Here is an 18,136-nt window from a genome sequence, read left to right on the forward strand (position 1 = left end):
AACTAGCTGCCTTCCCTCTAATCTTACACTGCTAAACTGGAGACTGCTAGTGCAAATAACCCTCTTGTAGCTATGCGCGAAATTCAAAACAAACAAACAAACACATGCATAAAGGTTGAGAATTTTTCCATTTGTCTTTTCATTCATCTGTCAACCAGTAGTTTTATAAGTTTGCCGTTTTCTGTAAAATTCTAATCCTATTTACTTTATTTTATTTCGTTCAGTTATAGTTAAATTATTATTATTTAAGTGAGCAGACTACCTTTGCTTCTAGACTCAGATTTATTAAATTTATTTCTTCTACATGTCACAACTGTGTTAGTCAGGCGTGATTATGTAATTAGCCTCATGATTATTTAACTTGTTAGAAAGGGGATGTGGGACAGAAAAAGCTAAATCATCCTGACATAGTTGTAAATAACATTTTGTGTACACTGACTGAAAGAGTAAAATGTGAGGAGAAGAGATAACACCATCTGCCCTATGTGTTAGGGGTCTATGATTAGCCTGTCTGGTCTATAAATCAAGGGCGTGAGTTGGCCATGTAGTGAAACTCTAGGTTTTGGAGCCTGTGAGCTAAACTCAAACTCGAACCATACAAGTTTTCGGAATTAAAGATACACAATTACCTTTGTTAAATTAGCAAAAGGAAAAATACTAAGTTGTTAACAGAAATGAAAAAATAAAATAAAACTACGACTGCCAAATGCCTGATTGTAAAAATATGTATGTATATATATATATGATAAATATTTGAAGTTTCTTTTGTTAAGTTTTTACACTTTGAGCGGCCCTTCATTAGTACAGTCTGCGGACCTATCTCACTAGAAACCGGGTTTCGATACCCGTGGTAGATGACAATTGTTAATATTTATTTCGGATGCTCCATCCTTCTCATAATGAGACTTATTTCTAATTAAATTAATAAAAACTTAAAACTTATAGCTTCGATGAAAAATGTATATTTTATTTTATATTAGGCATTCAAAATAAGTTTATTCAAAAGGTTTTTTTTTTTTTTTTCAAGTTTTGCAGTTATAGCACCCTCTATATGGAAACAACTAAGGATAGTTTTATTTTCATGACCTACACGCGAAACAATTAAGGTGATAATTACGAGTTCTTCGTGCGAAATTATGGCGTTGCAGTTGAAATTTTTAAATTCTAACTTTAGCCGAACACTTTTCATTTTGAGGTAAATGTAAAAGTTTCATCTTCTTTAACTTTCTTTACATAATTTAATATTTATTAACATTATTTGTTGAAAAAAAAAAAACTCTATGTAATTTAACTTAGCAGAAATTTAAACCGCACAGTGATAATAAAAATTAAAATTTCAGAGTCGTATCTTCTAAGTTGTAACTAACATAGTTTCGGTTTAGTTGTTGCAGGGTTAAACGATCTTTTAAGAACTGTTTCGTGATTTATATCATTAAAATTGTCTTTAAAATATTAAGTGGTTGAATTTAAAAGGATGCTTGTTGTGTTGCTGTAAATCACAAAGTTAAATCAATGTTTATTAACCTTTTCCAGTATCATTCACCCCTACCCTAGGGTCCCAGAACTTAGTACAAGTTTTTCACAACAGCTTATTCACCCGAGTTCGAAAAAAGACAAAAAGTATCAAATTAAAATGTGAAATTCTTTATTATGACTTAAAATATACATTAAACTCCAATAATGAATACAATATAAAAATGTATTTATCAAACTACAACTAGAATAAATAGTAACAACTAATAACGTTTTTCTGCTCTTCAATCTAGTGTATAAATGATAATACTCATTCTTCCTGCCATTCACCCCATCATTCTGATTCACACTGATTCTGGTCTCATTATCTCTTAAGTGAACCATTTACATTCAATGGTTCACCCAGTTTAGAAGCATTATAGTGTAACAGTAAATTGAAAAATATAAAGTGTAATTTACATACAAAATACCATAAGCAAGTGATCACAGATGAGTATAAGGAACTATAACCTAGTCCAAGTAATTTAAAAAAAGTAATTTTTGTTTACTTAAATTATGTTTATTGTTTCTCATTTTCTGTGATCACTGATTTAGTCTTGCATAAGTTACTAACTTTGTAGTCTCTGTTATGTAATTAGGATTTTAATAGCCTTAAGGTTACTCTTATTTCATTAAAGTCACTTAACTGATTTAAAACATAAAATGTTATCATTAATTTTATCCTTATTAATATTATAAGATTTAAACTTGGGTGCTACTAATTTTTAAAATTACGTTAAGTAACTACACAATACTAAGTCTCACTACCTGAAATGTGCCTCACGCTCATATCAATTCTGTAAATAGAATGTTACCAACTATGTTTGCCAACTGTATAAAGAAGTGTACTGTAAAACTTCTTAAAATGCACAACTGGTCTGAAAAGAAAAAACAAAAAGGTGTAGTACAAGAAAAAGTGATGAAAATAAAAAGGTTTAACCTTAACTTTAGAACTGTTATTAGGGTCTAAACTGTTATTAACTTTCTATTTGCATTTTTTAGTAGAATTTATACTCTGTTGGTTACTGGGCCTCTAGTACATACAACTTACAAGTTGCACAAAAAACATGTAAAAAAAGAAATATAATAAATAGTGTACTCAATTCTACTAATTCTTGCTGGGGTACTCTGTGTATTTTACATCAATTGTAGAAATTGAGTGGTTTTATCCAACCTTCTTTTGTCATTTTTTTTACATAGTACTGTAAAAAACAAAAATATAAAATCATTGAATATGGTATAATATGTGGACCCCACAGGTAGTGAATAGTTTAAAAACAAGTTGATAATTTGAGTATTAAAAGCTTTAGCACTTTCAACATGTGGATTTGTCTTCTCATTGCATTTCCAGTGAATAAAAAAAGAGTATTTAGCCCATTCAGAATATACTGTGTAGACCTATAATTATATTCTAAACTATCTACAAAAATTTTCTTATATATAGCCCCAAGTTGAAAAATATCCAGTCTTTTCTTAATGTCCTTCAGAGTTGCAGTTTCATGACACTGAAAGTAAACTATTCTACAAGTTGTATTCAAGAGATTAAAGTATGGCAAAATGATTTGGATAAATTGAAGTTGAAAAATATTTGCTGATTAATCTTTAATTACAGTTGAATGCATGGTCATGCATTTTTGTTATTATAATTTATATTATACATATAAATGGGAAACAACTTCAGCATGATTGAAAAAAGCCATTTGGTGAATATATTTCTCAAACCATCAAAACAGCTTTTTGTTGTTAGTAACTAAGCTAATAGGATTTTAAGGTGTATCTGTTGTCATATTAATTACACATCAGAAGTAGTAGTTATGCCTAATACATACAGAGGGTTGAGTATATTATTTTAAGACTAATGAGAATATGCAAATAAGCATGTCATGTGACAACCACAGCTATTATAAAGGCTCTGTGAAATGAACAGCATGTATTAAAACTCAGATTATAAAGGTGGATTCAAATTGGGGACTTGAGACAGGGATATCTATTGGAAAACAAAGGAATATGGAGCAGCTTGGTTACCTGGACCATCTACAAAGAGACCTGTAATGAGCATCCCAGCCATAGTGAGCAAACATTGACTACATTTAATAGGTGACAGCCCATAAACAAAAAAGTCAGTGTCAAGAACAGTCCACAATAGAAAAATCTTTATCTAGAAAAGTTATAGAAACTTCTTTAGTGACATATATAGGAAAGAAATATACTATAGTATAACATTTTTAACAATAATATGATCACAAGCTATAATTATCAATGGTTTGTAAATTTGAACATGTATCAGGGGAATAATCTGGAATATTTTTTTGAGCTGAGTATAAACTATTAATTCCCAAATAAAGGAGTATACATGTTTAGAATTTTTTTTAATGGTTACTTGTACATAATTGGTATATTATGGTGAACCAATAGTAAAGAAGCAACTATCCTTCTCCATGTCTGATTAATCAAATTATAACATTAACTTTACAAAGTAACATTTTGTCATGTGTTAAAAGTTCATTTAAATTATTCATGATTGATAATATGAATGTTATGCTAAGTAGTTGTATTAATTTAAAGAAGTATTATTCTCACTTTAAATAGTGTGTGCATTTTGTATGTAACTTAAAAAGGTTTTGAGTATAGCTTCTAGGATGATTCCAGAGATCTAAGGGTTGTCTTATGGGGGGATATATTAAGATACCTTTTCTCTTAGGAAAGAGAAAGTAACATATGATCATATTAAAGGTAGTGAGATTATCTGAGGGATTGATAGGATAAGAATGTTTGTTTTGTTGTGTTTTACACTAAAGACAGTAGGGTGAAGGAACACAAGTTTAAGATTTGTGTACGCGTCTTTTTATAATATAAAACGTAATAATTTCTTAATCATCCATTAGAGAGAAAAATGTAGTAAGTGTGAGGTAGAATAAAAATGGTATTTGAAAAATAAATACAAAAATGTTTATATAAATTTAAACTGTTAAAAATGAGTTGTAGCATGTTTGAATAGGTCTACATGAACCATTGTTTATAATAAATTCTGTATGGAAAAAAATTCAGTTTTTATAGTGCTTTTTAAAAAGTACTGAAAAATTAATACTGTTGCTAAGTCTAATTCATTTCATAGCTTTCAATGTTATAAATCATTATTTCTATTTTACTTGTATGGAAGGAGATATAGATAAGACCCACAAAATTCAGCCTTGATATTATGTGTCAATAGAATATCAGGTGCTGTTATATAGTAAGTGAAGTTTTATATATTTAATGAATATATAGAAGTGCATTACTTTGGATAATTCAGCATGTTTAAGTTATTTATGTATTTATATTATGTTAATTTTTCCTTTCTATATAACTGATTTTATTAGTGTTTTGAAAAAAAAATTCCCTTAAAATTTGTTAATCTCTGGTTGATGAAATGTAGGAGAGAATATTTCTGTTGTGTTACTTTTAGTTTCTTGTAATTAACTGCATTATTATATACAATAATAGTTAGTTCTGAACACTAAAGTTTGTAGTAAACCAAATTAGACCAGAATGGTGTAGTGTTTCTTATTTGATTGAGCAACTTAATTGTTAGATTGTCCTAGATGTGAACATTATGATTTGTCTTGATATTTCCCATACTTGAATGGAGCTCTTTGAATGATTAAACACTATAATGTTTTTGTGTAGTCACAGTGGTTGTAGTAGATGTTGAACAATATGGTTTGCCTCAGTATTCACCATACTTAGATGGAGCTCCTTAATATATCAAACACTACAATGTTTTATTGTAGTTATCTTACAATGTTCAAGGGTTATCACTGTGCTTGGATACGGTTGTTACAGGATTTAAGCAGCAGTAGTTCTGTTTGATTGTGTGTTGAGAGGTAGATGTTTCAAAAACTGAGCACTACTGTATACTAGAACTGGGAAGTTAGTGAAATATGGTGACTGATTACTCATTGGTTTCATTAATCAGTTAACTTCAATTAATCAGTTATTCTCATGAGATGGCTAAAAAGATCTTATAATGCTGAAACTTGAGCTTTGATGTCTGCCAAAGTTGTTCGTTTTGTAGGTTTTTGCTTAACAACAGTTCCATTTCCCTTACTGAGTGGCTCAAGCATGGCCACAAATGGTTAAGGCACTCGACTTGTAATCTGAGGGTTGTGGGTTCAAATTCCTGTCACATCAAACATGCTCTCCTTTCAGTCATGGAGGTATTATAATGTGATGGTCAATCCCCCCATTCATTGGTAAAAGAGTAGCCCAAGAGTTGGTGGTGATGACTGGCTACATTCCCTCTAGTCTTAAACTAATAAATTAGGGTTGGCTAGTGCAGATAGCTCTCGTGTAGCTTTGCGTGAAATTGAAAAACAAACAACATTGCATACTTTATCTTGTTCCTTATGGACTTTCAAGAATTACAAGATTATAATAACAGTAATTGGACCACACTATGCTCATTCAATCCAGAGCTCATCAGATTGGCTGGGATACGACAGATTAGTGTTAAGAAAAGCAGTTGTTATTATGTGAACTCCTTTTACAAGTTGGTGAAGCATGATTATAATTAAGTATACTAATCATAAGACATTATTATTAAGCCCATTATTATTATTGTATCAGTTTGATCACCCAGCTATACTGTGTACAAGTACCATTGTGGTACTAATGCAAGGATCAGACTATTACATTTCTCAGGAATTTCATCTTTTTAGTTGGTTTCCTAATTTGAAATGAATGGTTCATCTGTATTCCTTTAGTTATGACCAGTGAAAGTGAACCTATTGCATGTATTAAATAAAAACAGTTCATAAGGAAATTCAATGTTGCATTGGGGAATGTAATCTAACTGGTAGCTTTCCTTGAAGTGAATGTAATTTTATTTTGTTATTTCTGTCTCTGTAATGCTGAGAGCAAGTATTTCGTATTCAAGACTAAAACAAAAGATAGAAATTAACTTGCTGATAACAATGACACATGCTTTGAAATATGCAACTGGAAAAGACTTCTTGTGGAGTATGTTTTGAGCATATGTTTTTTTAATTCTTTTTAACAGACATATGAGCAGTGGAGAGTGGGGTACAGGTGCTGGAAAGGTAAGGGAATAAAGTTAAGATAATAAATAAAAGTATGGTATTACAATAGATAGAATATTTCTCATAGTGATGAAGCTTTTTGAACTATATATAAAATTTTTTAAACATTGTTTTGTGCATGCTTTTGTTTTAGGTTAAATTATATTTGAACAGCTGCTAGATTTTAACAGATTTCAATTTGAATTTTGCTTTTGACATTTGGTTTTGTTTTCTGTTATTAACTTTATAATATATTGAGAATGAAGAGTAAAAAAATTTATTAATGAAACATGTTTGGGACATATGCAGGTAAGGTATTCAAGCTAAATATTTTTTTTAGAAATGAAAATAAATTTATCTTAGTATGGGTTTTCCTTTCATTATATATATATATATATATAATCTGCATTCCTTTAAGTGAATTATTGTGTCTTTCCTTTACCAGCATTCTGATGACCTAGGATGCACTGTAAGTTTTGTGACAAAATAGTACACCCAAAATTTTGATTCGGATCTGTTGCCGAGATTCTAATTTTTGCCACCATAGATCAATGTGTGATGATTTTTTTTTTTGTATAAAGTAGTAATTATTAGAAACATGGCCACAATAAAATGAGTTGTGAAAATATTTACTTGTATAAAAAATATTTCGGATATCTACAAAGTGAAATAACTTTAGTTGTTAACAAACTTTTAATTAGAGATATTTTGTGTGTTGTTATAGTATTGCAGGTAAACAAAATGGTGAAAATAGTTAATATCTGAAAGGTGTTAGTATTTTCAGTATACTTTCCTCTGTAAGATCTGTTTGGAATCCTTTTTATTTGCATGTGTAGTTTTTAGTTATAAACTCGTAATGTTATAAAATTACTTTTGTCTGTTGTGAACATGTTCTTGTATTAACTTCTAATGTTTGTATTGGTCATCTTGAGCTGAATTTCATGTTTATATCTTTACTTGTAATGTTGTGTTTAGATTTTTTATAATAAATTGCCTTTTACTTTTTCCAGGGTGGTGGATCAGGTGGTGCTGTTAGGTAAATTTTTTGTCAAAATTTTTGTTTTACAACATTTACCTTTTATGTAACATGGAATCTTGTTTTTATTTCAAGTAGACATTTAAAGTATACTGGTTGTCTTGCAGTTCCTATAAAACAAGTTGTAGTTGTCATTTTGTGTATTTTATGGAGAAAAGCTGTTAAATGTGAATATTAGTTTATAGTGATGACTGGAGAACAGAAACAATATTGGAAAAATGCATCAACAGTATACATATACAGTCTTGAATTTGAACAACTTTCTTAAGTGTTGCAAATCATGGAAAACAGTATAGTAGAGTTTCATAGTTGATAATCTTGTACTTGTAAAATATAGAGATGGGTGCATTAGTTATAGGTGGAAAACATACTAGGCAGTGGTAATTTGAAGATGATTGTTTGGTGTGTATGTTGGCCATATTATTTCTTATTGTGATAGGTAGCTGTTATGTTGTTTAATCTCATGAATGACATTCAGTGCTGTCGAGAAACCACTTGTTGAGAAATTTATATGCAAAAACGGCTTGTTTGGGTTGAGAAATATTTTTTCAACCCAAACGAGCCGTTTTTTGCATATAAATTTCATGAATGATATGTTTCTTATGGAAAGAACTTAGTTTTTTCATATCCAGTTTTCAGTTGAGGAATAATGATAAATTTTGCTCTGTTTTTTCAACTTACCACTCAATCTTAAACATATTAATAAAAAGCTCAGCGTGTGAGATAATGTAAATTAATTATTAACTGATCTTGTCACAGAGATGCTGGAGGAAGTTTTGGAAAAATGGAGGCAGCTCGTGAAGAGGAGTACTTCAGGAAACTTGTAAGATGTCGTTCTACAGTTGATTGTTAATCTGAATACTTACTGTTGGTACTGCTAGAAGTATTAGTTGTCTCTTTACACACATTAGCATCTGCAAATTTAGGATTGAAATCTTACAAATAAGAGGACAGTTTGTTAGTTTCTAATGTTATTGGAATTTTTTTTTTCAATATTTATGAGAAAGTTTATCATTGCAGTGATCAAATCGTACATTTTTTTTTGCTATTGAGCAGAATATAAATAATTTATTTGTATCACGTACAGGAGTGAGGAAGCTGTTTAGAAGATATTTAGGCATTATAAGTAGAATTAGCCAGATTTTACATAACTGTATAATATTCTGTGTTTGTAAATTGAATATACTCAGCCTATAAACATACACTTCTCTGAAGCATATGTGTACCTTTCATTGGAATAATAAAAATAAGGCTTACAAAATACAAAATATTTTCTAAAATGTAGTTACGTTAATGAAATAATAGGAAGGTATGATGTTTTAACAATCATTTCAATATGAACATGAAAGTAATATTTTGATAGAGCTACCAGAGGCTAAGTAAAATTGCACATTGTTTGGTGTACGTGTCTTATTATTAAAACAGTTTGAAATATAGTACATTTTAAATTGTTATTTAATTTTACTATTATTTAGTATAGGATATTAATGAAGGTACAAACAACTGAGGTTTGGTTTATATTTGAAAAAGGTTTAGTGAAAAAAATTGTATTTATAATCATTTGAGAACTTTGCATTGAAACTTTTTGAAGTTTTTTTTTGCATTACAGGTGTGTGTGTGTGAATATAACACACAGTTGTACAAGTTTTACTTCATAAGTAAATGAAATGCAAAAAAGAGTTAACTTATTAATGTAACATAAAATCAGTCTGTATGGAACTCATCTTGTTAAACAGTATTGGGAGTTTATACTTAAATGTTTCTTAGAAACTTAGCTAACTTTCATAAACGTGTCAGCCGAACCAACAAGAATATCAGTAATTTATGACCAAATAATAAGCATATCATATAAAACTAGAGACATCAAACATGAAAAGGACAATTAAGATGAGGTTCTCAAAAATATTTTGTTTTGACTTTTCATTGGTTTAGGAGGCACCCAAACTTGTTTAGGGACATTAGTTACATCATATGTTTGGATGCAAGCTGTATATGGTTTCATGTAATTTGTGCTTAAAGTGTAGAAAGGAAGCTTTTGATTTATGTAACTGTACAATACTTTATAGTTAAACTGTTGGGTGCTATAGGTAATTTAATTAATATGTATGTGATGTTATAAAAACATGCAAGTTCAAAAAGTTTTGATAGAAATCTTTTAACCCCAAGCACTTTTGAAAGGTCCACTTGGGTTATAGGGCTTCTATTTTAATTACTATATAAGTATACTTAGATATTTGTGAATTAATTCATACCAGATTTGATTAATGAAAGTTTTTTAAAAGAATCTTGATCCAGTAGCAAAACAACTGGTTACTTTTGCTCTTAGCCTAGAAGGTACCTAGCTAGGATAAGTAAGTTGTTTTTTGTTGGATGTAAGGTAATATTTGATGATTTGTGGTTTTATAACTTGAAAGTAGTACCTTGATTTTTGCTGCTGGTTAAGTACATCTTTGTTAGTTTAGATGTTAATGAAAAGACATTGAAAGATACATTCTGTATTAAATAAGTCCTATTGGATTTGTTTCTGAAAAGCAATATATTTAGAATTGTTTTTATTTTTACAAAATGAATGCAAAATGATATTTAAAAGGAAAATTATTACGAACACCATACCATTTAACATTAAATTTAATCAGAAGTCACATTAACCTTTAAAAAGAGTCTTAAAACATGTGCATTTTAAATTTGTATATTCAATTGCAGTATCTACTTTATTACATGCAGTACCAAAATAGTTCACTTCTGATATAGCATGGTTTCAGATTAATAAAGTTCACATGCAAACACTCGTGCATCATCTACAGTGCTTAACACCTGTATACCATGCAAATGCACAGTATTATATGGGATACTATATGTCTTAAAAGCTATACATTAAGCTTGTGTATTGTTAAACATTTAAAACAATGAGATTTATTCAGTTATTGGTTACCTGTTACAACAATATTGTTTACAGTTTTCCAAACATTTTATTTCAGCAATTCAGTATTATTTTGTGTTCTCAGGCATGTTTACAACAATGGTGAACATGAAATGTTGTAGCTATAACTATGCAGTTATTCAAACACTTTGCAACCAACTAAGTGAAGCAGATAATTGTAACTCATCTTATTTGTTCAGGCAAATGTTTACTTAGTTTAACCATTTTGCAATGGGTCAAGTGTCAAAAGCCATGTCATTGCATTTGTTGACTTGCATTCAAAATTTTTTGAACTACTATTTTATTAATTTTTGTCAATAAGTTCGGAATCAAATTTCAGAGTATAATACAAACTTTAATGTTATGTATGAGTTAATTTCTTAATTTAAGATATTAAAAGAATACATCTAAATATAGATTGTAGTGAGTCACATGATATGTTGAATGTAGTACTGTTTAGAATTAGATTTTTGTGATGTAAAATACTAAGTCTGCAGTTTTATACAGATTAGGAACTCAAATTACTAATATTGACAAGCTAGAATATAAAATAGGAACCTTATATATTTTTATTTTGCTGAGATACGGTTTATGTACTGAATGAAACACAGTGGTCCCATTCAACTCTTTCCATTTTCTGAATCAGTCCCTTATATGCTCCTAATACAATGTATAATATCTGAATAACCAATTGAAAAGGCTACTGCATTATTTATTTTAAACCAAAATTTTATGAAGGTAGGTTGTGTCTTTAGTCTGATTGGTTTCATATTTTTTTAAAATCTAAATACATCTTAGTTACTAAGCTAATAGATTATAGTGGAATTGTATAGTATCAGCATAGCTATTTATGATATTTTGGTTATTAAACTGTGTATATAAAACCTAAAAAAACAATTTGTTTGATATCCTCCACATGCAAAATTTTAAAAGGCTTAGCAACCTATGCCCAGCAGCAACCGAATTCAAAGGAAGAGATAATTGTTAGCTTTACTTCTTGATTTATTGTTCTATATTTTAAGAAAAATAAATTTAAGGTATTTCTAAATAGTAATAATCAATATACATATATAATGTATAATGACTGAAATGTGACTATATCACAAAATACTGTTAAACTAAAACACAGGGAAGACTAAAAGTCAGTTTTATATTACTGGATACATAACAAGTGTGCATGTGCATCCCATCAATGCAAGTTATGTAAAGTTAGCTAGGCATAATTGGAAGGTAAATATCATAAAAAAAATATCTATAAATATATAGCATTACAGGAGTTAAGCTACTTAGACCAAACATTTGTATTTATTTCATAATTTTTTATGATGGTTATGAGGTTGGTCAAATGACACCCCCCACACAGTTAGGGTATAACAAAATATAGAATCTTACCAAAAATAAATGTTTGAAATGTATTTGGGAGGCTTTAGACATTATGCAAATAATATTTTATATTTTTGGGACAATGAATAGTTTTCTTAATCATAACATGAAATCACTTTGTACTCAAACTAATAATGAAACAGACTGTTTTCACAAACAAGTCTTAGTAAAAATATTTCATTAAAAAATCTGATTTTTTGTGTAAAAAGCTTGTATGATTTATTGAAAGTATACCAAATTTTGTGAAAATACACATGCTGTATCATTGTTATACTACAAATACTTAGTGTAGACAACTCGTGTGTATCACACTGAGCCCATCGTGAAAGGGTTAAACTTAGTATTTTGTATATTCTTAAAATATTCTAAGTTTACATTTAACGTAAAAAATCAGAATTACATCAATTTATTTTGTAAAATAAAACTTCTGGTAAGTATAATTATCTTACAGAATTTGAAAACTGTTATCATTATGAAATGAATATGAATAAAACTAGAAAGTACTGTTCTGTTTCTCTAATGGTAATATTATATGCATCATTTTTTTTTTAAAGTTAGCTGTGTAACACTGAACACATTTGAAGTGTTTTTATGTGAAAGAAGCAACTTCCAGTGTAACAACATATTTTGGATTAAAATGCTTATTATATCGTCTCAAAGTAACTTAAACAAGTCAAACAGAGTAAATATAACATTTGTAAATTGTGTGGTGTAAACGTCTTAATTATTTTAGTTTTAATCTACAAAATTTAAAATTTGGTAAGAAATAAGTAACAAGAAAACCAAAATTAGATAACACTAGTTTTATGGTGGTGATAGCATTGTTTAAATTTTGTAGCTTTAAGAGGGTGTGTGCTCTAATGAAAAGCTTATTTCCTACTGATAGGTTTTGAATGTATTTAGTGAAAATTTTTTTAACCAATAGATGTTTTCACTTTGCATTTCAAAAAAAAAAACAAATTGACAGTTTCATCAAATAGGTCTTGTCACACCTGCAAAATAGTTTTTTTTTTTTTTTTTACATTTTGTAAAAATTTCCAGCATATACAATGTAGAACTCTGAATGAATTATTAATTTCTCACTATGTTGTGCTTCCAAGCACAGTATCCAGAAAAATTATCATTTTTACTTCTAACCACTTACCCATGGTGATACAGCTAAGCTCAGTACAAACAGTTTTAAGTATTTGACATTTTCTCCATGAAATGTTTGTGCAATATATTGGCTAGTGAATGAGAATTGTCATAACTTAATAAATTTGTTCCCAAATTTAATAATTGTTGTAAGTTGGCTATTTAGTGTTAAAGTAAATCGTAAAATGTGATAGTCTATATTTTTCATTCATTGCTTTTCCAAATGCAAAAGTACCTCTTTCACACTGCAGTTGTACAATCCTTAAAAGGAAGATTTGTAAATTCAAAAACTATCTTGTACTGTTGTAACTTAAGTCAGGATTCATGTGCTGTTTAGTAATAGTTTTCAATCTCTTTATTGGAAACAGCAACATAAGCAGCTCAGTCAGCTGAAGTCACATCTGCATGAGGAAATAGAACATCACAAACAACTTATTAAACAACACGAAAGAGAAGTAGAACGACATAAGGAACGAATTGAAGAACTGAAAAGACAGGAAAAAGAAACCCAAAAAAAAGATTAAAGTAATAGAAGCTAGGTTAACAGGCTGAATATTGTAGGGAACAAAATATTTACTTAAACAATTAAAATGTAGGATTCTTCTAAGGTATCAAAAAGTAGAAAATTCCACTTCATTACCTGTACAACTGGTAAATCTTCTGTTAACCTAAGAAATGAAAGAAAGTTTTGTAAAAAGTTTATTAGAATAGTTTCAGGTGAGTTTTGCAGATGAGTGAATTACTGTATGAAAATACTGAATATGCAGTACAGTTTTCAATAAAGAAGTTAATCGTTCATGTAATCCTTGTTGATATTGGATGATAAAGATATAGTTCTCTTTGCACATTTGTTTATGTGATGTCCGAAAAGGTGTTTTATACAGTTAATCCAGAAAGAATGGTTTAACCCTTTAAACATGGGTGGATGAGATAACCTTCTGTTTAACTGGGGAAGTTTATTTATGCAGCAACAAATGTAAAATCTGTGCATTCCTCATGAAACCTCATAAGATTTTATTAAAATTTATAAGTATTTTGCACCCACAGAAGGACATTCTAATTATGTCTTTCTAATAAAAATATCTACAGTAATTACTTGCACACACACTCAGAATAGTTTGAATGCAAGGTGATTTTCATATTTCATTTACATAACCTTTAGAATTTTGTAAATGAATATCAAAATATTTTAAAGTAAATAATTATTTTTCATTTTCTTTACCTTTTTACCAACTATATTAATACAGAACACAAAATGATTAAAATTAGGAAATAAAACAATACCTTTTTAAGTTTTGTGGAATATCTCTACAGATGTTTTAGTTATTATTCCAGATCTTTTCACATACAGTTAATCTTTAATGGTTTAAGAACCAATTATTTTACCACTATTTTGTTTTCACACTAAAGTAATAAAGTTTATCTTTAATTATGTGAAAGCTCCTAATTTATTAGAACAACATACATAATATTACTAATAATATCCTAAGCCTTGAGAACAGATGCAAAGCACTGTGTATATTTAAAAAGCTGTTCAAACCTTTCAGTTTTTCATTTAAAACCATAATCAATACTTAACTAAAATATAGTTTAACTGCATCTCTAATAGTAACATATTTAGGTGAGACAATTGTAAATGCTTAGTTAATCAAAGAGACATGGTTGGCATCACACATTACACAAAATTGACTCTCATCTACACTCTAATTTTACAATATTTATTTTGAAACCATGCCATTTTCAAAATAATCATTTTTAGTATGTAAAATGATCTGTTTCCAATGGCTATACACATGAATATGTAACATGTTCACTTGGGCTATCAAGCTCAAACAAATCCGTTCACAGTGGGCATTCATTACTTTTTTCAACTGAATTTATTCAGAGAACTTTGAAGTGGAAGAGGAAAAAAAGTTATGTAAGTATTCTATTGGCTAGACATACTTTTAGTTAACTACCATTGTATTACTGAAGATACAGAGAGCAAAAGTATAGAGTTTTCATAGCTGGATGGTTACATAACAATACATCTGGAGTTTGAGCATAATTTTTAAAATTTCTTTTGAAATAAAAGATGGAAAATGTAGATACATAAAACTTCGTAACATACATTATAATGTTACCTTCATTCACATACATTGATAATAAAGGTGTTTAATTTCTGAATGTAACACAGTGACCTGCACAGAATAGGATTTAATAGGGTACCTGTCATAAAAGGGTTAATATCTCTAAATTAATTGTTTTAATAATTTCAACATAACTTAGCTAAACAATAAAGCAGGATATTCATACCATGTTTAAGAAATATCAGTACTTTTATTGTTTGATACAATGTATTATAAACACATTTCATGATCTTTTGTAACTTCTTTCACTTCATTATCATCATATTACTATGGAAAACATTAATACTGAAACAAGTACTATACTTTTGACAGAATTAATAATTATGGTAGTCTTAAAATATTAAACTTCATTTACAAAGTTGTATAACTGAAAATGACAATCAAAACATGTAACATGAAAACTAAATTGTAACCTTTTTTTCTTTATACTGTGGAGTTGATACCAGCATCACAACTATGTTAAAGAAATTTATTGGAAGAGTAAATTTTTTACAATTTTGTAAACTTTTCTTGTAGACTTCAAACCAGAAATGCAATTTTGAAACATGTTCATGGGTACTGTTTTCAAGACACTTAATGTTTAACAGTACTTTTTCATTATATGTAAACTAAAATCTATGATTCTTAATTGTTAAGAGAATTTTAACAATGGATAAAAACTATTACCATTTGGTCATTTCTGTGATAGAAAAAATTCTACATTATTATTAAAGATTATATTGCAGCATATTTCAATGTTAGATTCATTAAAAGCAAAACAGTGCAAGAATTTTTTAAGTTTTTAGGTAAAAAATATTTCACAGAAAAGCAAATGCATTTGTATATAATAAAATATCAAAATAAACTTCTTATGCTAAAAACATTTGATATTCTTGGAAGCATATTTTAATAGCTTCATGACAGTTACAGTAGTTTAACTAGAAATTTTTAATGCTGGAATACAAAAAATGTGAAAATATTCATACAGATTATTAAATTTTTAAGTACTATAAATGGTCATATACATTTTTTTTTCTAAAAAAAGTCTTGCTAAAAATTTTTATACGAGTATATGATGAAATGTAAAAGAAGCTAAGAACTTTAAAAGAATCTTTTCATAGTGATTGAGTAATAATGATAAAAAAGCAAAAGAAGATACTTATTTAGTATCTACAAATTAAAGTAGTGCAAGAAAAGTAATAGTAGACGTCATCTTGAATCTCAAAATAAATTGGTGTTCAAAACAAAAAAAATTCTTATAAGCTGGATTGTAATAAATTGTGGTATATGAATAGTCACAATAATACATCCATACATACTCCATGTTGGTAACATCATGTTTTAACACGATAGGTGACACTCAACATTACAAAATGTTAATTATGAAAAATATTGATTTTACACATTGTAATTATAAATAAGAAGTGCAACTTCTAGAGGGCAGTGCTTGGACAGGACTTTCAGACAACTGAAGTTTAAGAACAGCTGCATGTGATTGGATTCACAACACTATGCCAATCTCAAGTGTAATGTAGAGGACTCATTAGGAAAGATTTGGCATGATGTTGTTATAGGAAAAAAATATTCAATGATCAACAGCAAGGATATTGTACATAGAACACCCCACTACTAAGGATGCTGGAGACCTATACCTTCAGTATTTACACCTGTGACTGCAAACATACATTGGTTAATATGTGATTTTGAGTGTTAATATGCATGTGCGACTTATCCAGGTAAAACAGTTATCTTCAGAGTAATGGGACAAGGCTGTTTAATAACAGAAGATTTGGTTAAAGATACTGCTTACGAAGTAATGCTGAGTTATGAAAATGATACTGGATGCAAGGTGAAACACAAAACAAATGATCCCTGTAATGCAAAACACAGAACAATTAATTCTACTGGATCCTTATTAAACTGTTAAAGTTAAATTCACGTACTTGACTGACTAAGTGCAATATTCTGGAGTTCACAAGAAGCATCACATTTACCTACAGTGACTAGTGCTGCTCATTCTCATTCAAATATAGATGAGACCATAACCTCTTGATATCACTTGAATGACCATTGGAGGAAACCACAGTCAACATGTACTGATTGTATACTACACTCCAGTAAAACTGCCCAGTGGATCTGATGATCAGATCAACGTGCTAGATGCATCATCAACACAAAACAGTATCACTGCCAACAGCTGTTGAATCTTTCAAGTGTTGATTTTGCACAAAGCACCTGCTATGCCATTGGAGTAACTTATAATGGCACATCAAGAATTTATTCCAAAGATAGAATTGAAAAAAAAACATTACCATCACATTAAGTAAAAGCATCCCACTTGAAAAGCCAATGTCAGCAGTTGGAGCTTTTACAAATTTTTGTGTGTATTGCACATATGTTAGATTTCCTATACATCATGTTTTATTATGAATACATTTTTATATACTTATGTTTTACATAATTAATAAGGTTTTTGTTCATATGGGTTTGCTCAATTTTTTGTAGCATTTTATTTTCATTTTTACACTGTAATTTGACTGATTTTTTCAAATTTTGTAATATAACTGTCGAGCTGTCAATTTTTTATTCTATTTAAGGGAATTTTGCTCAGTGTATTCTATATTTAATGTTACATATTTATGTAGATAACTGAATTTTATTTGCAACTTTAATAATTATTTTTCATATTCATTTGTATTTAGTTATTGCAACTGATTGTTGGAGCTTTTGTTATCTTCTTGTAGATGTTATGATGAGGTGGCTTGAAACCTGTTAGTTAATACTTGTCTTTTTTACATTCAATTTTAAAGTTCAGATTTAGAAGATCTTGAAATATGGAGGGAAGAATTGTGAAGATATTAAAATTATATATATCTATTTGAAAAAAAAAAATCCAATTCGATCAAGTTATTACCTCAGATTAAAATTATCTCCAGACTAATTTTCTGAACTATCATGCAGTTTTTTGGCATGTTTTTAGAATCTT

The 18,136-nt window shown here is 28.9% G+C and overlaps 1 protein-coding gene across 1 annotated transcript; it reads left to right on the plus strand.

Annotated features, from left to right (window-relative positions):
- The first annotated feature begins 1,036 nt into the window (after positions 1-1,036).
- Positions 1,037-13,845, plus strand: LOC143249537 (ATPase inhibitor mai-2, mitochondrial-like). The gene is made up of 5 exons (XM_076499560.1): positions 1,037-1,195; positions 6,551-6,590; positions 7,580-7,605; positions 8,365-8,428; positions 13,411-13,845. The coding sequence occupies exons 1-5, from the start codon at positions 1,137-1,139 to the stop codon at positions 13,564-13,566; spliced, it is 345 nt and encodes a 114-aa protein (XP_076355675.1). The 5' UTR covers positions 1,037-1,136; the 3' UTR covers positions 13,567-13,845.
- The last annotated feature ends 4,291 nt before the right edge of the window (positions 13,846-18,136 follow it).

This window comes from Tachypleus tridentatus, chromosome 4 (assembly GCF_004210375.1).
Source record: "Tachypleus tridentatus isolate NWPU-2018 chromosome 4, ASM421037v1, whole genome shotgun sequence".
Taxonomy (NCBI): Eukaryota; Metazoa; Arthropoda; class Merostomata; order Xiphosura; family Limulidae; genus Tachypleus; species Tachypleus tridentatus.